At 44.1% G+C, this 25,004-nt stretch overlaps 1 protein-coding gene across 1 annotated transcript in view; it reads left to right on the top strand.

The window, feature by feature from the left end:
• The first annotated feature begins 6 nt into the window (after window positions 1–6).
• CREBBP (CREB binding protein) overlaps window positions 7–25,004 on the top strand; it is a 130,926-nt gene continuing 105,928 nt past the window's right edge. The window contains exons 1-2 of the mRNA XM_046668628.1: window positions 7–390; window positions 24,050–24,762. Of these exons, the coding sequence (XP_046524584.1) occupies window positions 306–390; window positions 24,050–24,762 (798 nt within the window). The 5' untranslated portion in view covers window positions 7–305. The remainder of the gene's footprint in view (window positions 391–24,049; window positions 24,763–25,004) is intronic.

Here is a 25,004-nt window from a genome sequence, read left to right as displayed (position 1 = left end):
CGGGAGGCGGGCAGGGGATGAGGGGGCCGCGGCCGGCGGCGGCGGCGGCGGCGGCGGCGGCCGGGGGCGGGCGGTGAGCGCTGCGGGGCGCTGTTGCTGTGGCTGAGATTTGGCCGCCGCCTCCCCCACCCGGCCCTGCGCCCTCCCTCTCCCTCGGTGCTCGCTCGCTCGCTCGCGGCCCGCGGCTCCAGGCTCGCGCTCGCTCCTCTCCTCTCGCAGCCGGCCGGGGCCGGCGCCGACCCCCGCCCCGGAGCCTCGCCGGCCCCGCCGCCCGCGCTTGGGGCTGTTTTCACGAGCAGGTGAAAATGGCCGAGAACTTGCTGGACGGACCGCCCAACCCCAAACGAGCCAAACTCAGCTCGCCCGGCTTCTCGGCGAATGACAGCACAGGTGAGGAGGGGGCCGGGCGGGGGCGGGGGCCCAGGGGTCGCTGTCGGCTGCCCCGGAGGGGAGTGCCCGTGGAGACTGGAGCTCGGTGGGCGTGCGGAGCCCCTTCCCGGGACCCCCGCCGGAGAGGGGGAAGTTTGCGGGCAGACTGTCGTGGGGCCCGAGTGGGGCGGCACATGCCCGGTGCGCTCGCGTTTCCCGCAGTTGGGGAGACCGAGTGGCACTTGCAGGGAGAAAAGTAAAGTGGAGCGTGGCGATCCCGTCCGCCTCCCTCTGCCGCCGTGTGTCGACACACGCGTGGCCGTCTGGAGGGCTGACAGCGGAGGGGACGTTTGATGGTTAGAGAAGGAAAGAGTGCGGCTAAAAGGGGACCCGAAGTGTTTTCTGGATTGGTAGCACATCCACAGCGCGGCGGCCAGAAGACGCTCAGAGAAGGAGCCAGCCTGTGAGTTACGACTTAGAAGTTTTTTGGAATGTTCTCCTTGGGAAAAGGCTCAATAGTTAATGGAAGGATCCTTGTCGTTTGGTCACCTAAGTCATTCCGTTTTTCACCACCCCAGACTTCGTTAGCAAGCTGTCATAAAAAGGGCTGTATGTAGTGTGTTTAATTTCACGTGCGTAGCTTTAAAAGAAAGTTAAACAGGCAGATTCATTTGGGCTGCAATTGCCGTTTGAGCTTTTGTTGCTTTTACAGTGTAAGTGTCTAAAAAATTATGTTAATGTAGGAATTGCAGTTTTTTAAAAAGAAAATTTAAGCAGGATACTGAATAAATCATCCTTTTTCTCATTAAACGGCTTCCGTGAAAACTTTCTTAGGTAATCAGTAATCGTATCAGTTCCCTGAGAAGTATTTTAGTTTTCTGTTCGTGTAATAGTTCTGGCTGCTTCTGGGCTGGTTCATCATGAACGAGTTGCATTTCCTCTTTCAGAGCTCTGCTTTGCAATAGAAACTTGTGCGCTGCTGCGAACGTTCAGTCTCCAGCGCAGCTTGCACTTCTCCTGTAGGGTCTTGCAGTAGCAGCATCTGAAAATTTAATGAATGGGCCCAAATTGAATTATATTGCTGCAGCAATGCCTTCAGATTTGTAGTAGACACAGCTGTTCAGCTTGTGCAAATATTTCTGTGACTGACCACTAGCGTACTTCTATGAGTACGCTAACAGATCTAAAAATCTGTTTCTCCTGTTGAAACAAAACTTGAATTTTGTGACTTGAGTTTTACTACAGTTCCTAGGATATTAATGTAGAAGTGAAAGAAACAATTGTTTTTCACAAACCAGTCATAAGGAGATTCTTGTCTAGTTAAAATTTGTTAAACAGTGGGGAGGAATAAATAAATCTCATGATATATGAAAGTCACTAATGTTCTTTTTTTGAAAACTGATCGAGTTGAGTTTGATGTTAATTTCGTAAAATCAGCTTACCTGAAGTGAGAAATGTGGGAACAACCACTATGTAAATGTCCTTTTGCTGCAGAGCAGATCTCCTTTGCTTTGTTACTCTTACCATGTTTGAGTGAAAAGTCTTTAATCAAATGAAACATAGATCATTGTAGGCAAGTTCAGCTTTGAAGCCTGTCCTCTGAACTGGTCACTTTTGAATGGCTTTGCAGTTTGCTCTTGTTGAATAAGGTTATTGCAGATTTTGTTTTGTAAAGAGGGACAAATTAGTAACACGAGACTTAACAAAAAGGCTTGTCCCACTATATATCCAGCTGTTTCCAAGACGCCCAAAGGATGGCCTTTTGGGTGGTTCCGTTATTGGATGATCAGATATTTACTTAATATTCTGCTAATCACAACCGTGTATGTCAGAAAGGATTCTCCACACTTGACCACTTTTTTCCCTTCCTTTCCAATTTTGACCCTCGTAAATTAAATTTTTACTTTTCCAAATGTGGAACCAAAAAGTCAGTTTTTAATAGCTCTGATTTAAATAATCCACAGAATAAAATTCACGATCACACTTATGCCCTGTCCTTGGTTACACGTTCGTCACGATCATGGAGGGGTTCTGGTGAAAAGGTCTGTCAGTGTGGGGGGCCAAGGAAGGGATCGTGGTTGAGCACATTTAACAAGGTACAGCCTTGTCTCCAGTAACTACTAGTCCAAGAGATCTTAAGCATGTTTATTAAGCAAATAAAGAACTAAGGGATTAAATTACATACAGTCAAAGGAGTGAAGGCATTTGCTTATATGGGAAAGTGGAGAAAGACCTGGGAATAATGTTCTTAAGAGACTCAACCTTGTTTCAGTGATATGTGTGTTTGGGGCTTCCAGGAGAAAATGGGGCCAGGCGGAGCAAGGTGTGTTCCCTGCTCATATGATAACATTTGAGGGAGGGGGGCTCTCTGTGCATGGGAATTGCCGAGGGCTTGGGGAGAAGGAGGCCTTGCTGGCCTGAGAAACAAGAACGACTTGAACTGTCACTACGCGGTGCACATCTGTGGGGACTGGCCTGTGGAGCCATGGGTGTCACTTAGACCAGTCTGGGGAGGCTGGCAGTGGGCTGAGAGGAGAACAGGACAGTTGACGGTGGGGAGCTTAGCAGCTGGGGTGCTGCCTGTAGGGCACTTGCAGAATGGCTGGGATGGGGGGGGATGATGTGCATAAAATACTCCAGTGAGATAAGGCGGCACCTCTTAGTGATAAACGCCAAATGCCATTGCCACTGATGACCAACGGGAGAGGTCACTGAAGGCTGGGGAGGTTGGTTAAGGCTTCTGAGGAGAGCATGCAGAGGAGATGCGGAAATAGGGACTGCGCCCCAAAGGAAGGTAGTGAGAGGAAGAAGGAAAAATAGTTCTTTATATCCCACCCAAGCCTCAGCTTTGGAGTGGCCCAGAATGTGATGGGATCTGATGTTGTTGAAGTAGCATTTTCTTGTTTTACATTGAAGGCTTAAACCCTTTCTCACAAATGTAGTCTTCCTTTACTTGGCACCCTTTGTAAGAAGCAGGTCTTTGTGTTACCAATATATAGTTAGCTGTGTGTTTTGGAAATTTCTTTATTTAATATGTCTAAATTAAAACAGCCTATTAGTGTCTTTCAACAGCAGGGATTCATGACTTAACAGTGTAGGAGAAATAAATATCCAAGCAAGCAGTAGACCTTTTTTTTGGTCTGCTTTATTGAGGCCACATTTACATACAACAAATAGATTATTTATGAAAAAGTTTTTTAAGACTGCTTTCTGAAGGCCGGCCCAGTGGCGTAGAGGTTAAGTTCACACGCTGCACTTCGCTGGCTGGGGTTTGCAGGTTTGGATCCCTGGTTTGGACTTAGCACCTCTCATGAAGCAATGCTGTGGCGGCATCCCACATAAAATAGAGGGAGATTGGCACAGATGTTAGCTCAGCGACAGTCTTCCTACCCCCACCCCCCCCAAAAAAAGACTGCCTTCTGAAAATTGAGCAATGGTATATTTCATCCTGCGCTGTATAAGTGTCCCTAAGCAGTTGTGGTTACATTTTATAACGTGAGTCTCTTTAAGTGCAACAGAAAACCACATTTAAAGAAAGCTTGGGGTGAATATAGTTGCTAACCAAATACCTTTTACAACAAAATGGTGATCTTTTCTGTATTTGCACAGCTTTACACATCAGAGGGCTTTTTTCCCATCACCTCAGTTTGGTCCTTACAGCAGCCTGTGAGGTAAGAAGGGAAGATACCGTCCTGCCTTTTCTGGGTGAGGAACCACACTTGAGAGAGACAGTCTCCCCAAAGTAGCGTAAAGGGTCAAAACCAGAAGCAAACCTAGATGATTGAAGTAAGTGATTCTATATATTTGTTTTACAAATCTGCATGTGGAAACATGGGATCTGCTTGAATCATAGACCCAGAGACTGCAGTACTTGGCAAGTTCCGATAGTATAGTTCCAGCAAGTGAGTGAAATCCCTACTGGGAAAGTTTGTAACCAGCCGTGCGGGGAGCAGGGCAGGGGCTCCCCGCTTCCTCCTGGTTCTGACGCAGCGGGGTATCATCTGAGGCCTAAACTGTGCTCTCACCTTCATCACAGTGGATAATTGAGAACCAGTCAAGTTATTTCATCTCTTCACTAAGTCCTGACTAAATAGGAAATGTAAGTTTTTGTAGAGACTTCTAGGACTTGTCGTGACTTTGCTTTTTCTTGTTGGAAAAGTAGGGACTTTTTGTGTCACTGCGAGGGGGGCGGGAGCAGTGGCTCCATTGGAAGTTCCGCAGGAGTGGTGGTGGGTAAGTATGAATCCCACCAAGGATGCCTTCAAAGTAGATCAGAAGATTGAGCATCACTCGTGTTTAACGTTGAATTTGATTCTGTAATTCTCAAACATAATTGCAAATGACTTTTAAGGGACTGAGGCTTAATCCTACAGTTAGTTGGCAGTTGATGCTTAGATTCTTAGCCTGTGTTTTTACTGCTTCTGACTTATGCCACTGTAGTTGTCTGACAAAGTATGTGATTACTTGGGGCTGTGTAAGTGCCGACTTTGTGTTTTTAGTGTATTCGAAGACAAAACAGTTAAAAATGATTTTGCCAAAGTAAGCTTTGGCTTGTTAAGATGAAATGTACCTTATTGTGAGTTGTTGAGAATTAGGAAAGCTTGCTTTAAGCCAGTTTAGTTTTTGGAGTAACATTAGTCAGGACACCACCTGTTTATCTTATTCAGCCCAGCACTTCGAATACACTCCAAGAAACTAGGGGGCATGGAAGAGATGTTTCTCAAGAAAGGTTTTCTGCTCGAATGAGCTTGGGAACAGCCAAGGAACTTTACTTCAGGCCTTCCCAGCGCCTTAGGGTGCTGATGGGCTGTGAGTTTGGGAGAGAAGGACTATAGTTTGCACTATTCCCCAACTTTTTTTATGTAATACATGGATTGGCAAACTTTTTCTCTAAAGGGCCAGAGGACATATTTTGAGCTTTGCGGGCCATATGGTCTCTGTTGCAGCTACTCAGTGCTGCTGTTTTAGCATGAAAGCAGCCCTGGACAGTACGCACAGAATGGGCGTGGCTGTGTGCCAGTAAAACTAGTAAGACTTTTGTAACAAAACCCAGCAGCAGGGGATTTGGCCCTCAGGCTGCAGGATGGGACCCTGATGTAATGTGGGACTAATGCTCTGAGGATCCTTTTGGGAACCCCGGGCTGCCTGGTTGCCCCAGCCTGGGCCGTCTCTGAAGGCTTTAGGGAACAGAGCAGTCAAACAGCAGTAGCACAGGTTTTCTGAGCACCTACTGTGTGCTGATCTGACCGCTCACCCTGAAGCACGGGGAACAGGGGTGATAAGCCCTTGAGCCCGAGTGAGTAGCATGGTGAGAGAGCAGAGTCTGGGAAGACTTCAGAGCTCATGGGAGCCCCTTTCTTGGTCTTTCTTGTTCCTCTGTAACAGTTTTACGTACTTCTTAATTTAAAATCATGTCAGCTTTTTTAAAAACTCAGTTAATTAAAGTGATTATTTTGTTCTTTTGCTTTTCATTGGCCCCAGTAACCCACACAGCATTTCCTTCTTATTTTGTCGTCATATGCCCTTGACATCCACACCTTCCTGTGAAACTTGAAGGTGAGCAGCTCCATGAGAGCTTGTGAGAGCTTTTCACAGCCATATTCCCATAGCTGGGAGCAGCGCCTGGCACATACTCGGCCCTCCGGAGACAGTTGAGGGAATGGCTAAATGAATGTGCGGAATATATATCCTTCAAAGTTCTCATTGTTTTTCTCCTAAGATTGTGCTTTTAATCTAGTTGCCACACATCTTAGAGTCTGTTCTTCCTGATCCCGCTTTCCCTCGAGATACAGATATGCACCTGTGTGTTCTCACCTGGGGACCAGCCTGGCCGGCCTTAGGAGTGCTCGGGCCAGGGTGTGTTTGGGGCCCTCAAAGGCTGCTTGGGCAGCCCTTGCTGGTGGCAGCACCAGCTGTGGTGTTGATGGACAATGTGGGACATGAAAGCACTAGCTTTGAGCCAGGCAGAGTGGGTGCAGTTTCCCTTCCCCTCTCTTTAGCATTATGTTACATCAACTCTCTGAGCCTCAGTTTCCTCATCTGTAAAACAGAGATAATAGCAAGTCCCATCTCAGAGGGTGGTTATGAGGGTAGAGTGAGATGATGTGTGAAGAGTGCCTGATCTGGAGTAAATGCTCAGTGCGTGGCAGCTGGCACCACCCTTCCCAGGGAACGTGGGTGCGCCCTGTAGTCCAGACTCACTGGGCAGGCAGATCTGTTGTAGTGTAGCCCACTCAGTGAGTATATAGCCAGGAATTCTATAATCAATACTATTGGTTTTTGCCTCCATTTTCAGTTGTAGTTTTTAAGAGAAACCTAACGGCCGTGAAATTTTAAAATTACAAAAACTTAAGTAATGTCTTGTGTTCTGAAAATTCTTACTAATTTCGAAGCCTATTTAGTGGACTGCTTAAGCAGCAAGTGAATATGTGATTCTGTTTCATTACTGTGTATATTACAATTCAGTCTGAGATACTCCTTAGGCAGTAGCAATGTGCAAAGGATTCTGATCGATGCCTTGGAGTAGCTTAGAACTGTTGACAAGACTTAAGACAAAACTTGAGAAAAGAATGCAAAATACAATCAAGGGCCAACATGCACAAATCGGGGCAATCCGAAGAGGCCTTTGTTTGTTCATCTGCTGTTTACTGAATGCCTGTGTGCAGAAGCCCAGGGCTGGGTGTCTGAGTGGGGGGTAGCAAGCTGAGACGAGCCATGGGGATGGATGAGTGGGCCTTGGCTAAGAAAAAGAAGCACACACCAGGAGTAGCCTGGTGGGCCCTCCGTGCTTCTGTACTCTGGTGCCTCCTGGGCCTCTCCTGCTGAGCCGGAGGGAGGAGCCAGGCAACTAGGGAAGCCTGTTGATTTTCCGGGCCTTCTGCATTGTTGGGAAGAGTGCTGGGCCACTCACAGCAGTTTTGTCTCTGTTGGAGTGATCATGGTCTGGGGCTCTCATCTGAGTCCTCTCTGATTGTCCCATACAGTCTCTCATAAGCTCTCTGATCTCTGGCAGTGCCCTCTGGTTTCAGCACATGTGCCTTCTGTTCCCTCAGCCCACTCTGAGGCCTTTTCCTATTGGTGTAGCCCTCCTCAGCATACTCTTCCACGCCTGATGGGCTCCTTGGGTCTGGCATCATTGTCCACAGCTACTCGAGAAAGGGGTGCCAAACTTTCCCAATGCAGTCTTAAGGTTAGCTTTTAGGAACATTCTCACATTGCAGCAAATCATTGATGCAAAAATGTAAGGCCTTAATCTGGCTTGGTAGCAGAGTGGTTAAATTTCGCCCTCTCTGCTTCAGTGGCCCGGGTTTGCAGGTTTGGATCCCAGGCATGGACCTACACTGCTCATCAAGCCATGCTGTGGTGGTGTCTCACATACATAATAGAGGAAGATGGGCACAGATGTTAGCTCAGGGCCACTCTTCCTCAGAAAAAAAAAGGAAAGAAGTGTAAGGCGTTGTGCCACTGCCTGTCTGGGGTCATCTGCACATTTGACTTTACATGGGGGGTGAGGGGCTGATGCACTGACAGGAGTGCTGAAGTAGAGCCATGCACAGGGTCCTACGGGAGCAGAGCAGAGGTTGCCCAGCTCGAGCTTTGACTTGAAGAGACGTGAATCACTCAGATTTGGGGGAGAGCTCTTCAGACATGTGAAAGGCATAGAAGTAAGCATAAGTGGCTCTTTTTTTCCTGGTTTTTAGTATAGAGAATGACTGTTGCTGTCTTTGAAAAACTGCCTTCAAGGTGTTTTCTGGTTCTACATTTGGGAAGCAAGGCTATTTTTGAGCTCTTTGTCTAAAAATCGAATTCCTTTCTTTTAAAACCTTAGAAAAACGTGGCTATCATCCCGTGTGACATCCCCCCCTTGTTTAATTTCCATTAATCAACAGAAATGTTTAGTTGATCCATTGCTAAGAATAGTAAAATCTAACGGTGAAAAAAATTTCACTTGATTAAATCTGACTTTCCTATTTCTAAGTGTCCCATCTGATACTGTTTAAAAATCTCTTGATTTGCCAGTCTTTGTAATATGCTGTGCCTTACTGTATCTTGTCTGTTTCTTAATAGTTGTAGCTGTTTAATGGGGTTGTACAGTTCTGTAAAGTAAATTCCTTTCACAATTCAAAAGCTTCTCTTTGCACTTCCCCCCAAATTTTTTGGATTTTCCCTATCAAAATAGCACCTATACGTGTTTTAACTTTGTAATTAGAATAACCAATGAAATAGCAAGAAAAATAAGGTACTGTTCTTTACGATAGCCTATAGAGAGGCTTGTACAATATTTAAATAAGCATATTTTGTTATTTGATTACAAACTGAATGATACTCAGGAACTATAGAAATCTATCAAATAATCAGGTTTTGCTTTGGCAATTATGGACTATAAGAGCTTGACCCAGTTCCTTTGGATTAAAATATTTTGAGTGTTTGTCACCTGATTAAAAGTAGAACCTTCTAACCATGACTCAGAGTTGAAGGAAATGTCAGAGCTTTTTATACTGGGAGGCGGGCGCTGTGGTCATAAGGAAGGAGCCCTGGCCTCCGCTCAGATGGGACGCCGAATCTTGGCACCCAGCTCATCAGTTCTGTGACTTGGGCCAGTGACTTTACATTTGAGCTGGGGAAGGGGGTGGGGGAAGGTCTTATCTCTAAAAGGGATTTTTTCCCCTAGAATTTTCCATTTCTTCTCACTTGATTAGCTTTGTCCTGGTATGTAGCAGGTTGCAGCAGCTATGATTTTTTAATTGTGTGGGGAATATTAGATGTCACCTGCCTCTCAGGCTGGTGAGTATTGGGATGATGTAGGTGAGGGGTCTGACTGAGAACCAGATCCCTGGAAGTTTCTCCCTGAGTAAGTGGGAAGATGCTGCCCCTGCCTGTTTCCTTCTAGCAGCAGAGCTGGTGTAGTCTTGGTACCAGCTTGCAAAAGAACGAGTTAGAAGCTGAGATTCGGGAGTCCTACAACACTTTACGCAGTCTGTGTTTGAAGTTAAAAACTGTTCTTTATTGGAAAATTGAACTCGTAATTGAACTGTTTTCCTAGTATTGTTTCAGAACAAGGACATGATTTAGTTTAGGACTTAGAGAAAAAGGAAAAGTGAGTATGGAGAAATTATAAAAATAGTCTTTCTATTTTAGGAAACAGAGTTAGGGGAGAAAAGGGCCTTGGGATCACACTGTCCACTTCAGTCAGGGCGATTGGTTGAAAGAAACGTCAACGAACTTTAACTTTCTCTTTAGTTCAGCTCCCACTGATCATGAAAGGAATGGATTCAGCCCCTCACTGTATTTTAGGGGTTTTCTCTTCATACAGATTCTGTAATAGGGAGTTATTTTAATGGAGTTTACTGTTTTTCCATTCTCCTAGATATTTTACGTGTGGTAATTTATGATTCTGCTAGTAAAAATTGTCTGATGGTGGGCAAAGAATTTCCCCCCAATCTGGGGGTATCTTTACATTAAATCTTATTTACATTTTATTTAGTAAACAACTTGTGTTGAAAGTAACAAAAAGGCATAAAGTATTGATAGATCTTCTGTGTCATTTTGGTTGTGCCTCTGATAGTATATTGGGATTGGTTTTTGTTTGAAGAGCACAAGCTGCCCAGAGTTGAATACTCTTTAAAAAAATCTCTGAGGGAATCATTCTAATTATCGCGAGAATTCAGGGTTTTGGCTTGCTCTGGTGACTTTCTCAGTCTTTGAAAGTTTAAGGAAAAACTGATTCCTTCCCACCAGTGAGAGGGTGGGTTTGGACATTTCCTTTGGTTGAAGTGCTGGTGTGCTCGTGGTAATCTCTAGGTCAGCGCTGTCCAGTAGAACGCCCTGTGATGATGAACATGTCCTCTGTCAGCACTGCCCAGTGCTGGAGCCACTAGCCACTGTGGCTCTTGAGCACTTGCACTGTTACTAATGTGACTCAGGAACTAAAATTTAAATTTTATTAACTTTAATTAATGTAAATGTAAATAGCCACATGTGACTATTGGCTACTGTATTGTACAGCACAGCCCTAAGTACACTTTCTTATCCCATTTGTCTTTCTTTAAGGTATTTATGACCTAAAGGACAAAGTTCCTTTAAAAGGACCACCTTTTAAAGATGGAAGACACTTTCAAAAATACTCATTGCTTTAGATTGAGGATTATTCGTTCATTTAGAAAATATTTGTTACACTTTAGAGTCGGCCCTGGAGATCTAGTGAGGGCACAACAGGTCTCATGTCTGCCTTCCTGGGAGACAACTGTAGTCAGGTGTGACCTCACACCTTGGAAGGGAAGTCCTTTGCATGATTGGGGCACAGGACAGAGTCTGTTCTGAAGGGTCTTGGAAGGCCTCCTGGGGGAAGTGACGTTAGCACTGCGACCTGAGGATGAATAGGAGATGGGAGTGGGGGTACTACTCCAGGCATAGGAACAGCATAAGTAGCAGGTGTGAAGCTCTGGAAGTATAAACTCTTGAGCGCGTAACAGATTTTGCAAAAACCAGTTTTGTTTTTGGTTTTTGTTCAATGAGCTACCATTTAGAGCCGTGTGGTCTTGCTTCTGAGAGGTGTAGACTACTGGTGTGGGCCTGGGCTCGAGTCTCAGCTCTATCACTTCATTCTTCTTTTGTTCAACAAATACTTAAATGCTTATATAATTCAAATTAATTATATGTGCTTATTACATGTGGGGACGCTGCTAGATTGTGGCGATAACAGTGGTGGCTCCATCCTCTTGGAACTCAGAGTGTAGTGGTGTGGGCAGGAATCCAGCAGTCCCACCAATGCCAGTCTAATGGCAAATGGAGATGAGTGTTGGATGGGCCGGACCCAGATGCTTCTGGCTGGGGGGTCAGGGAAACTTCATAGAGGAAGGACACTGGAGTGTGATGCAGGACGAACTATGGTGGGGGATGTGGAAGTGTCTAGCTGGACATCTGAAGGCAAGGTAAGGTCGTGGAAAGCCTCCAGTGTCAGACCAGGGAGTCTGGATCATCCTTTTAGGGCTTAAGAAACAATGCAAAGTTAGGGGCTGGCCTCATGGCCGAGTAGTTGGGTTTGTACGCTCTGCTTCGGTGGCCCAGGGTTTCGCTGGTTCGAATCCTGGGCCCGGACATGGCACTGCTTGTCAAGCCATGCTCAGGTGGCATCCCACATGCCACAACTAGAAGGACCCACAACTAAAAATACACAACTATGTGCTGGGGGGCTTTGGAAGAAAAAGGGAAAAAAAAAATCAACATTTTAGAAACCCACTGTTTTCAGGTAATTGGAGGAAGCAACTGTGATTTGTTCCCCAGGAATCTAGATCACCTTTTTCGAAGGTGTATTTTTCTGTCCAAGTTCATATCTGCAGGGAGAATTGACAACTGCCTTCTCTCCCCTCAACCCCATTTGTGGGCGGGGGGTGGGGGGTGGGAAAGGCCCCATGAAAAGCAATTTAAGAATCAGCACTAGTGTTCTTTTCTTTTCTTTTTTTTTTTGCTGTGAAAGATTCACCCTGAGCTGACATCTGTGCCAGTCTTCCTCTATTTTGTACGTGGTCTTCCTCTGTTTTGTACGTGGGTTGCCGCCACAGCGTGGCTGCTGATGAGTGGTGTGGGTCCATGCCTGGGAACTGAACCTGGGCCACCAAAGTGTAGCACATTGAACCACAGGGCCAGCACCAGAAGAACTAGTATTCTTATTTTAGGTGTTAGGAAATTTTTGTACAAACAGGAATTTTCTTTAAAAAGTTTTTTGTTTTTCATTCTTTTGAATGGGTAACATATTCATAGGGTTCAAAATTCCAAAAAGCACAAAAGAATGTTTAGTGCAAAGCCTCCCTCTCCTGTCTGCTTCTTGAGCCACCAATGCCCTCCCTGCAGGCAGCCGGGGTTAGCCGTTTCTTGTGTATCGTTCTCGAGGTGTGCTGTGCACCTGTCAGCGTCTGCTTTCTCCTCTTATTCTCTCTTCCCAAAGTGGCATGTTCTACGTGTTGTTGCGTTATAAGTTCATTTTGGACTGATAAATATCTCAGAGCTGTTGGAAATACTAGTATTTGAAGAACAGGCTTCATTCTAAAAATCCTTTTTTAGTGGTAACGTGTTTCAGTGCTGTACTTAAATATCACAAATGATTTTAGTGTTTATACTATATAAATGGGAAGAATTGAAGTCTTAAAATATTAATTTCATGTCATCTTGAAGAATATTAGAGGTTTTGTTACTGTGTCATGTTGCACATTGTGCGACCATTTCACACCAAAGTTCTGTTTATAGTTTCCCAGTTTCTGGAAGAGTCTTAAAACCTGTGGTTTTTATTACCTACCTTGTTAGCATCTGTAGCTTAACAACCTACTTCTACACTAAGAAGATACAGTAAAAATCAGTCTCTTGCTGATGGGGCTTCTATGAATATTCACATTAACTCCAAACCTTTTCATTAATTTAGTTAATTCATCTAGAGGTTGCAGAACACCAAGGTAACCAAAAGTCCTCCAGAAGAGGAGTAGCCAAGTCCCCTGCTCTGCAGATTTGGGGCAGGGAGAGTGATGGGTACTTAAAGACGTAAGATAAGTGTGAGAATCATTAAATAAAAAGTCAAGATGAACAACAAAAATGATCGTTGGATCCTTTTTAGAGGTGAAAAGATATATATTGATGTGTGCTTAGGAGATTTCCAGAAGGCAATCTCTAGAAATTATTTTTCTTGGGCTTGGGGGACTAGGGATGGTTTGAGGGGCTCTCTGCTTTTCGCTTTATATTTTTCTGAATGCTTTAAAAAACATAAACATACTATTTTTATAACAAAAAACTAGTTGAAAAGTAAATCAAATCCAAAGCAAAGCACCTTTAGTGTTTGTGGTTAGAAGAAGCTGTTAAATGGTGAGAAGTGGAGTTTTGGTTAATTCCTGTTGCAAAACCTTAAGACCTCTAGCAAGAATGATTTGAAGAAAGTGTAAATTAACTTAGAGGTGACATCCAAGGAGACGAAAGTGTGAGTGTGTTTTCGTGTGATGTCCAGTCATCACTTCCTTTGTCAGAAGCTCCGATTTTAACAGAATCCGTCTCTTAGAGGTTTCTTCATTGATGTGCTGGAAGCTACAAGACCCGACAGCCAGCTAATGTTTCTTTGAGTATTTCAAAATAATGTCAGCTTTCCTGATGTAAGCAACGTTTATCTTACTCCGACGTTGGGTACAAAATGTTATATGTAGATTGTCACATTCCTTTAGGGAAAAAATAGTACTTTTGAAAAGTCCTTCTTTAAAGTGCTTTTTCTTTTCCTGCCTTTTAACTTCATTTAAACACTAAAAATATTTTAAACTAATATTGAACCCATTTCAGATTTCCTCCTCAAACTGTAAACACTCCTCCTGGATCTGGAAGCACTTGGAAGCGTTCCAGGTGTTGTCACCTGGGCTAAAGCTAATCTCCTGGGCCCAGACACCCCAGGGGCTGCCTTTAAAAAATCAATTTCTTTAATTACTTAAAAGGGTTCACTCGCGTAGTTCAAAAATCAGAGAAGAACACAAAGCTGTAGAACGAGAGCCTCCCTCCACCTAGTCCCTGCAGGTAACCGCTGTGAGTAGATTGTGCTCTCCTCCACGGTTTCTATTCAAGCAGACGCTGTCTGTTCTTAGCTCCCTAGCCCTCCTCCTGCCTGTTTCTTCTTACTGAGGTGGTGCACTGTGCACATTGTTGTGTACCTGTGCATAGCAGCACGTGGAGAGCTTCCTCATTGTCTCTGTCTGTAGTCGCTAGTATTGCATTCTCTGAGACGCGCCATAGTGGATTTAATCTACTCCCTACTGATGGGCATTGAGGTGGTTTCCAATCTTGTCCTCTCACAAACAGAGCTTTCATAAACAGCTCCTCACAGTTATGTGTATGTCTATAGGACAGATTCCTAAAATTGAATGAATGGTTAAAAGGAATGCACGTTTGTAATTTTGATCATATCGTCAAATGGTCCACCAAGAGCTTGTGTGTTGGTGGATTCTTAAAGCTTTAAAAGCAGCACGCTATACCCAGCATAGACATCACTGGACATTTTGTATGTGTTATTTATTACTATAGTCTAGTTGATGAATACTGAAGTTATTCTCCAGCTTGTCATTCTCCATCATTTTGTGCCTCTCAGTCGCTTGTAGTTTATAATTTTATGGTGTGCTTTTTTTTCCTTTAAGACTTTATTTTTTAGGGAAGTTTCAGGTTCACAGCAAAATTGAAGTGAAGATACAGAGATTTCCCATATATCCTCTGCCCCTCCCGCATTATCAGGATTCCCCAAAGAGTGGTACATCTTTTACAGTGGACGCATCATAATCACTCTGTGTCCATAGTTTACCTTAGAGTCCACTCTTGGTGTTGTACATTCTCTGTGTTTGGACAAATGTATGCTGACGTGTATCCATCATTATAATATCATACAGAGTATTTTCACTGCCCTAAAAATCCGCTGGGCTCCATCTGTTCATTCCCCGCCCCTCCAGCTCTGGGCAGTCTTTTTACTGTCTCCAGGTTTTGCCTTTTCCAGAATGTCATATAGTCAGAATCATATATAATTTTTTCAGATGGCTTCACTTAGTAATATGCATTTAAGGTTCCTCCATGTCTTTTCATGGCCTAATAACTCATCTCTTTTTAGCACTGAATAATATTCCGTTGTCTGGATGTTGGTGTACTTTTTGTACTTAATACATTCATTTCCTGTTGTGGGCTCTCATATGGCCCACACACTTCCATATGTTGTATACTGACTCCTCTGAGTCCAGAATATGGTCTTTCTCTCTTCTCCTGACTTGGTGTTGCTACCTGCCAGCTACAGCTCCCAGCATTTGGGCCAGGGGACCTGGTCTCTCGGTGTCTGGCTTCCTTGTATTTACCTGGTGGCCTGGCACCTGGGTTCGGGAGTTGCTTCTGCAGAGGTTGGGTCCTAGCTCAGCCTTCACATTCCTCCTCCTCCAGGACTTTCAGTTGGCTTGCAGGATGCATGGGCAGCTGATTATGATGCCTTACCTGGGTGCTGGTGCCCCTCTCAGCCGTGGTGGGGAACAGTGGACCTCTTTTTGTTCCCTCTGCTCCAGACCATCTGGTTAGGGACTGCTGGTGATTTGCTGTTGGTCTGGCGGTGGCTTGCTGCTGTGACAGCACCTTCTGTTCCACCTTTGTCCCGTGAAGGCTTTTCTCCACCCTTCAGGGCTGAGGGAGGCAGCACACAAACTATATTTAGGAAACTTAAAATTGTCCTACCTGTCTGGGAATGGCACTTCCCTGGAACTTCTGTGTGAGTGAAATGAAGATGGGAGGCTGGCTGCCATTCCAGGACTCTGATGATTTTGGGTCCAGTGTGACAGAACACTCAAGACTCCTGGGTTCCTGAAGTGGAAGGTAAATATTAGCAAACATTCAGTGAAGCAAGATTTCTTGATACCTGATGCAGAGTAACCATAAAGTACATTTGGTAATGAAAAAAATAAAATGCTCAAATTTTAACAGTAAATTATCAGGCAAAGTAGATTTTACCTTTCCTAGGTAAACTTATTCTTGAAAAATTATTTAAAGTGCATTTTTATAAATCAGATATTTCCCTTCTGGTTTACATGATAGTTTCTAAGACTGTAGTTTTATTTCACTTAGTTTCATCTAATGCAGTATCTGGATTTCCTTCTCCTCGCTTCAAACTGTATAGTTCATGGAATTTAAATATTTAAATGTACTTACTAGGCAGGTTTCCATCTAAAAGAGTCCCCCGGATGAATCTTTTTGTAACATGAATATTTGTCCCATAAATGAGCTATATATTTGGATTTAATAAATTAAATTGTCTTAGAACCCTGAATACAACACTTATGTTTGTACTAGAGGGTAGAATTTGAGTTTTACTATTTTTCTATCATATGCTCTGCTTTGTATGATGAACGAGTATTTAAGTGGTATTAACAGTGATCTTCCCCAGGAAGTCCATTCCTCATTTAGAGCATTCTAGTGCGATCTGTCCCATGGAAACAAACTCACATACCCACAGATGGAATCTTGCCATGTTGGAGTTCCTTTTCTTGAAACTCACCACAGCTCAGAGCTTGCCTCTTACTTGAAGCCTTTCCTGTTTCTCTTCACTCCCTTATTCCACTTGGCTGTGAAATCCGATATGTATGTGTTATCAGTTTCAGTTTGTGACTTGATGTCCATGGCCTGTCTTCCTCAATTAGATTATGATCCTGGGTGGGGGAAGCAGACATTTATTTAAGTCTCAAGCCCAGTCAGCCCTGTGCGGAGCAAAGGCCTGAGAGTAGGGACTTCCTCCCACCGGAGGAAAGCCTGCAGGAGGCGGATTGCCCAGCCAAGCCCCTTTGGCTGACTAGCAGATAATGGTCCCAAGGAAGGGCAAGACTTTTTGCTCAGTATAAGATCACTGCTCAGAATGAACTAAAACCTCATTATTCTGTACTAATTAAGGGGTGATGTGTCTGCATAAAAGAAGTCTGAATCACAGAAGATTTTAGAAGGAATTTGCCTTAATTATCTCCTAATAGTCATTGTTAAAAAAAAAATAAAGGTTAGATATCTTTTGGGAACTTGTTTAAATGCCTAGATAAAAATTACTTGTAATGGCGTAAATACTAATAAAAGTGTGCTTTTTTTCTTTTGATTTTCCTTTTTTAAAAAATTTTTATTTTAATTCTTCATTGTTAGAGAGTTGTTCCACTATTTGTTTGCACAATCCTCAAGAATTTTCAAAGCAAAGTAAGCTTTAATTCTGCTAGAATTGCCATGGATTGTTAGGACTTTACCATAGAGAAATGACGGTCATTGAGCACAAACCTTGTGCTAGGCATGGGGTTCCAGGTCCTTGATGTGCATATGTCCCTCAGTCCTCATAGCAACCTTGGAAAATAGGGATTTGACAGTGATAATAATGCCTAATGTTTATTGAACCCTTCCTGGGTGCCAGACTAAGTGCTGTATTCACGTCGTATGGTTTAATTCTTTCATCAGTGATCCTAGAGGCAGTTGCTGTTTTCATTTCCATTTAAGAGTGGAGGAAGCACACACAGGGAGGTAGTGGTAGTAAGGGACAGAGCTGGACCCAAATCAAGACCTGGCTGGGTACTTTTCTCATTACACTAGACTGTGCTTTCTGCGTTGTTGTGTCTAATTGGTAATATGTTAATAAGTGCACCCAGCCAGTCTGATGGCGTAGTGCTTAAAGTTCAGCACTCACCACTTCGGCTACCTGGGTTCGTTTCCCGATTGTGGAACCACACCACCAGGCTGTCAGTGGCCATGCTGTGGTGGCGGCTCACATAGAAGAAATAGAATGACTTACAACTAGGATATACAACCATACACTGGGGCTCTGGGGAGGAAAAAAATAAATAAAAAAATAATAAATGCACTAAGGAGGGCTAAAAGGGTCTCTAGGTCATCTAAGAATAGTAACCCTGTGAAAGTGTCTGCCATTCTTTGGGTTCCTCGTCTTTAGAAGTGAGCATTTTCAGGATGCATTGCCCTTGTTGGATCAGTTTTTTGTATCTGTTGACTTAGGAATTAAAATATCTTTTTGTAAATCTTTCCAAGGTGGATGAAAAAGGTGCTTAGCTTTTGAAAGATTTAAGAGAAGCATTTGAGTAGTCAGAGTTATATTATAAGTAATGCCAAAGAAAATCTAAAGAAATTATGAAAAAAATTGAAGAAAGTAGACCTTTTTGATAGCGAACATGGGCTGTGGAGAGAAATAAGGGGGGTGGGGTGGGGAGGAGAAGACGTCTGTGGAAGAAAGTGTCGTGCTTGGAGGTAGGAAACGTGGACACAAAGCGGCATCTAAACTCTCACGTAGTTTAGTTCCCATTCTCTGTTACGCTGTTTCCTCTTCACGTCAACCATAGCACAGAGGGTCACTGAGACTGAGCCAGAGAGTGAAGTAGACCTGACTGGTCCCCTAGAAGATAAAGAGGCAGCAGAAAAGAGGTGTCAAGAGAAGGATGAGTAGGACAATGTAACATTTCAAGAGAGTCCATTATTGAATTTTGTTCTTTGTTTCTGTTTTAAGAAAGTAGTAATAAATGTTAAGATAACTACTTTATATCTTTGGCTGGACAAGTAACTTATTGACATTGATATTGTGTGTCCTTTGTAACTGAGCACGCAGATGCTGGCTGAGGGCTCCTGTGTGCTGAGCATTTGATGCTAGGTGCTGGCCGGCCGGATCCCTGCTGTCAGGGTGCCTCAGCCTTGTGAGTTATACTGGGAAGTTGGTGTATGATTTAAAGGCTCACTCATTATGTCTCTAGGGTATAGAAGAGTTCATACTGCTGGCCAATAGAAGGTGTGATAAACTGGTTTGTACGTGTGTGACAGAAAAGTCAGCTCTGCCAATACAGAGAATTTGGGGCTCCAAATGCAATTCAAGGGGAAAAATAAGGTATTGTGACAGAAAGAGGACACTTTAGAAAACCTGGGGAAAGATGTGTTTTGTGGACGATTTGTTTAGCTGATGCATTTGAAACTTTTTTCAAACAAAACTATTTTTAAATGTTATTGGCTAGACAAATTGATTCAGCCACTTACCTGGTATTCGATTCTGTAAAATGAAAAGCTTTTTCAGAGTACCTGATAGTAGTTCATTGCTTGTTTAAGGTGAAATACTGATTTCTGATAATGATGAGTAAGAATGGATCTTAGAACGTGTGTGGGATGCCACTTGTCTTTTAGTGTTTAGAAGTGATTGTCCCTGGAATGAAATTTCTGTGTGCAGCTAGAAGTGAAACGTATCTTGTTCCCATGCTTGGTGAAGACCTTCTGTCCCCTGAGGCAGGCTGAGTTTGGTTGTTAGGAAGGACTTTCTCCTTCCTAAGCCACTGTATGGGCGCCCCAGCCTTGTATGAGTGTGATAGAGACTGGGAGGCCTGTGGCTGCTTTTCTCTCCCATCAGCTGAATGAAAGGGGTGAATTCCAGGTTGGTGGCCAGCAAGCCCCAAAGGAGGGAAAATTTCTGTCTCTGGCTGTGGAAGAGTGACAGGCTCTGTTTGCTCCTTGTTGTGTGATGGGGAAGTTTCTGCTAAGGGTGAAGCCCTGGAAAGCGCGCTGCCCATGGATCTCATTCAGCCTCAGCTTTGCTCTCTCCTGGGTTCCTTGGTGACTTGGTGGAGAGAAGGGAACTTACCTGGGACTGGAAGTGGGAGTGCTCAATCTTGAATCTTAGGAACTTCCGGTGATTCAGGTTGCTATTGCTTAACCCATGTGTGAGGACTCTTTGTTGTGCAGAAAGCAGAGCCATATTATATTGCAATATCCTGGCTTTCCTTCTTCACTCTCCTTTGCCACTTTTTTGAACTAGGGAAAAGTAGTGACAGTAATGGTGAGAAGAAGGGTCATGGTGTGGGTATGGATGTGCCTTCCACAAACCCTGTGCTACCTGTCATGTCTTTTTAAAAAGCCACACGTTGTATATTTGGTTGTGTACATGCTCATATGTGTTTAGACAGGCAGGTGAGGACATAAGTACAGTTAGTCAGCCCTTTCTGTGCCCCTACAGCTGTGAGATGTGTTTGGACTGAAACAGGATACGAAAAAGTGGTCAAGGTGGACAGAATGTGGCAGACCAGTAAAAAACCAAAACCAGAAAATGAGCCTGCTCTGACTGTAAAAGTCACAGGTGCATTTGGACTGGAACTAGAATAAACCATACAAGAAAACTGGTAAATTTGAGAGAGTCAGGATAGTGGGTGAGTTTTTAGAGGTAAGAAATTGTAAAGTTTTTGTGCATGATGGAGTAAAATAACCATATCGGTGGCACAGAGTGCTCCTGTCCGGCTTTCACCGTGGACCCCTGGGATGTTGTCCCCGTTTCACAGACAAGGCCATTAAGATGCAGAGGACACAGGGCTAATTGATTAAGCAAGGATTTGAACTCGGGTGTTCCCCTTCGCATGTTCTTTTTTCATTTCCATTTCTAATTCCTACACAGAACCAGGGCCCCTGATGCTGCCCCTGCTGTGTTTAACTGTGCTTTCGGGTTTGCCTGGCTGTGGTCTCCTAGAAAAAGTGCGTGGGGACGCTTGGAAGAGCAGTTGGGCGCTTCGCAGGTGGTTCCAAACTATAAATGTAGGAGCTTTGGAGCTCAGTTTCTTTCTGGTTTATGGTGCTTGGAACCGGCTCTTCCTCCTCGTCCCCTCCCCACAAATAGAGAGGAAACCCGATCTCTATCAAAATGGCTCCCACTTTCTGGTTTAGAGGAAGTTTCGTTTTCATGTTCATAGATTAAGGAGCACTGCATTAAAAAGATCACAGGTTGATTTTTTTAAAGAGTACTGAGTAAAAATGTGTGTGCATTTGGACAAAACTTGGAAGGCAACAAGCAAAATGTTAATTATGTTAGAGGGTTGTTTTGTTTTTACTTTATTTCATGTGATCTTTGTCTCTGGAGACCTTAGTGAATCTCCAGATTCAGGACAACACAATAGCATAAAAACTATGGAATGGAACCCACAAAACCACTTTGAGACGCAGAAGCTGGGTAATGGCCAGCAGCAAGCCCTAATCAGTGGTTCTTTCTCAGGCTGTCCGCTGTAGCCAGGAATGGGTTCCTGCCGTCTCTTCATTACTGCATGTCCCATAACCATGAGGAAGCAACCCCAAATTGAGGGACGTTCTACTAAACAACTGGCCTATCCGCTTCAAAAACGTCAGAGTTAACAGGGCCTGCCCCACGGCCGAGTGGTTAAGTTCGCATGCTCCGCTTCAGTGTTCCAGGGTTTTGCCAGTTCGTATCCTGGGTGCGGACATGGCACCGCTCATCAGGCCACGTTGAGGCGGCGTCCCACATACCACAACTAGAAGGACCCACAACTAAAATACACACGTACTTACTGGGGGATTTGGGGAAAAAAAGCAGAAAAAAAAAGATTGGCAGTAGATGTTAGCTGAGGTGCCAATCTTTAAAAAAAAATGTCAGAGTTAAGAAAAGCAGAGTCTGAGGAACCTTTCTAGATGAAAGGAGAAGACAAAGGCATGGCAACTAAGTGCAGTGGGGTCCTGAATTGAATCTTAGACCAGGAGAATAATTGTCATAAAGGGCATTTTTGGGACAACTGGCCAAATGAGAGTTAGGATTATCAATATATTATATCATACAATGTACAACATATTGTATAAGTGTATCAATGTTAAATTTCCTGAATTTGATAAATGTACTGTGCTTATGTAAGAGTCTTAGGAGCTGTGTAGTGAAGTACTTGGGAGGAAAGTCTCGTATTGTCTGCAGCTCACTCTCACAGGTTCTGTAGAAACTGTGTGTGTGTGTGCGTGCGTGTGCACGCACGCTTACAAGTAATATGTAATTCCAGCCCGGTCGGAAGAAATAGGTCTTTGTTGAAGGTGGTTTACTAGGCCTGTGTACAGAGAGCTCTGGAGACTGGAAAGCGGGACGGTGAGTTCTGCACGGGCGGCCTGAAGACACTCTTCATAGTCAAGTTTAATCCGAGTAAGGGCCAAGGGTGGGGTTTCCTAGACTGAGAGAGAGCGTCCAGAAGAAAGATTGCTGATGCATGGGGCAACTCACTGTGTTGTGCCTGGAACGTAGGGTGCATCAGGAGGACGGGGAGAAAGAGGACTGAGAAGTGGACAGGGGCCACCTCCTGATGGCCTCAGATGCCATACGAAGGAGTTTGACCTTCATCCATAGACATAATGGAGATATCAGGGTGCCTTCAGCTACAACTCCAGCTGGATGGCTTAAATGATAGGAAATGTATTTCCTCACGTCATAGGAAGTCTGAAGGCAGCGACGTTCCACGGTTGGATAATTCAGCTCAGAGATGGCTTCACCAGCCCAAGTGTTTGTAGTTTTTGCTGCAGCCATCCTTAGTGTGAGAGTGAAGTCTCCTCTCCTGGTTGAAGAGGGTTGCCACAATTCCATGATGAAATCTGGTGAAGAAGAGGAAGATCTCTTTCTGAGCATCCCTTAAAATTAGGAGGGAAAACCTTTTCCAAAACTTTCTTGGTTGACTTGCCTTCAGTTTCCTTAGCTGGGCTTGTGTCACCACAAAGGGAAAGTGTTTGTAGAGATTCGCTCCTCCGGTCACTCTCACTTCTGTGGCCGGGAACTGTTGCCCTTCCTTATAGGAACCTGCGAGCAGCTGCCCGAGGCGGGTTGTTGGGTGAGCAGTCGTTAGGGTCTGCCCCATGGAGAACAGTTTTCACTTTTCTAAAAGTGGATAGTGGAAGGAGGAGTAGCTATGTTAAATTAAAAAAAAAATAGCTACATGCACTCATCCGCTCACTTTACCAGTCCGACTTTCTTTTTGGTGTGTTACTTTCCAGCCACTGCCCACGTGCACTTGCTTTAGTTCTGGTCTTACTCTCTGTGCCGTTTTGCATACAGTTTCCATTTGCATGTTTTACATAACATAAAAACATTTTCCTGCATTTCTACAGTTTTCATGATTATTTTAATAGATGTTCAATGTTTTATAATGTAATAGCAATTTATTAAACCTTCTCTGATTGGATAACAATAATAGTAATAGCTGATACTGAGTATTTCCCAACCACAGGCACTGTTTACATGCTTTACATTTGTTAATTCATTTAGTCCTCACAACACCCCTATGAGGTGTAGTGGTCATTATCACCCCCAGTTTCCAGATGAGGAAACTGAGGCACAGACAGTCTAAGTAACTTACCCAAGGTCACAGAGCTAATAAGTGGGGGGCTAGACACAGAGCCGGGGTTCTAATGCAGGCAGTCTGGGGCTGGAGTCTGTAACCATTAGGCTACGCTGCCTCTGGGTCTTCTTTGCATTTGTTCTGCTGTTAGAGATTTCTGCATATCTTGTCCTTTACACATGCACACATAGCCAGGTTGTTGTGGGTTGAAGAATGCATCATCGATGGGGGCTTAGAGATGACATATATAGACCACATGTTAGAGGAACGTTACTTTGAGAGGGACCAGAAGAAAGGAGTTGCTTTAATTGTCGTGTTTGATCACCAGGAAGGATGATCTCTTTTGTTTACTGTTTTATCTTCCTTTGTGATACGTATCTGCTTATCTTTTGTGCATTTATACTTAGAAGTCAGTATGCTTTTCATCTTTCTGTATGATTGACAATTAACCTCTTTCATATGATACAGGTATTTTTTAAGCTTCTATTTTCTTGTACTTTTAACTGTTTTTAGTTTCTCTATATCTTTATTATTATTTTCTGCAGCTTCAACACTTTGAGAAATCTCATTTTCTGTTCAGGCTGCCTTTTTTAATTTACCTTTTAAATATGTCAATCACTTAAGCTTGGCTTTAATTTGCCGAAATTGCTGTTCATCTAACCTGATGCCCAATTACTTTTTTTACACATATTCTTAAAAGCATTTTAACATTACAGTTCAGCAAATTTTTTAACTTCCCATTGTTTTTCTTTAATTTGTACATCTACTGTTGTCCTTACACCACATTATTTAATTATTGTTTTAGAATATGTGATAAAATCAAGTAGGGCTAGCCCTCCTCTTGTTTAACTTTTCTGTCTTCAGAATTTGAAAAATATTCTTCCTCGTTTTATTTTCCCACATGAACTTTCAAGTCATTTTGACATTACCCTTAAGACATACTAATGTCTCTGTTAGACCCCCTTTAGGTTAAGATCACAGTAACATGTGACAGAGAGCTATTCTGGCTGCTTAGTTTCTCATTTCCATTTCTGTTTAATTTCTAGATTTTGGATCATTGTTTGACTTGGAAAATGATCTTCCCGATGAGCTGATCCCCAATGGAGGAGAATTAAGCCTTTTAAACAGTGGGAACCTTGTTCCAGATGCTGCTTCCAAACATAAACAACTGTCGGAGCTTCTGCGTGGAGGCAGCGGCTCTACTATCAACCCAGGAATAGGAAATGTGAGCGCCAGCAGCCCCGTGCAGCAGGGCCTCGGCGGCCAGGCCCAAGGGCAGCCGAACAGTGCGAACCTGGGCAGCCTAGGTGCCATGGGCAAGAGCCCTCTGAACCAGGGAGATTCTTCCGCCCCCAGCCTGCCCAAACAGGCGGCCAGCACCTCTGGGCCCACTCCCCCTGCTTCCCAAGCACTGAATCCGCAAGCACAAAAGCAAGTGGGGCTGGTGACCAGCAGCCCTGCCACGTCGCAAACAGGACCTGGGATCTGCATGAACGCTAACTTTAACCAGACCCATCCAGGCCTCCTCAATAGTAACTCTGGCCATAGTTTAATGAACCAGGCCCAGCAAGGGCAGGCGCAAGTCATGAATGGATCCCTTGGGGCTGCTGGCAGAGGAAGGGGAGCTGGAATGCCGTACCCTGCTCCGGCTATGCAGGGGGCCACGAGCAGTGTGCTGGCTGAGACTTTAACGCAGGTTTCACCCCAAATGGCCAGTCATGCGGGACTGAACACGGCGCAGGCGGGAGGCATGACCAAGGTAAGTGAGTTTCAGAGCTTTGAATGCTTTCTACTAACCTGGGACATGTTCCTTTCCTCCTTCAGGCTTTCTTCCTGCCTCTCCTACTTGGAAGAGACAGATTTCCTATCTGGAGCCCTTCTTTCTGGGATAAAGATCTCTGTCCCATGTCTTAAAGTGGGAATTCTTCAAGAAGCCAGCATTAGAACAGCCCACAGGTCAGGCAGTTGAAAATACAGGGAATATGGTTGGACTTGCTACCA

This window comes from Equus quagga, chromosome 7 (genome assembly GCF_021613505.1).
Source record: "Equus quagga isolate Etosha38 chromosome 7, UCLA_HA_Equagga_1.0, whole genome shotgun sequence".
NCBI classification, from domain to species: domain Eukaryota; kingdom Metazoa; phylum Chordata; class Mammalia; order Perissodactyla; family Equidae; genus Equus; species Equus quagga.
This window is presented reverse-complemented; position numbering and strand designations above follow the sequence as displayed.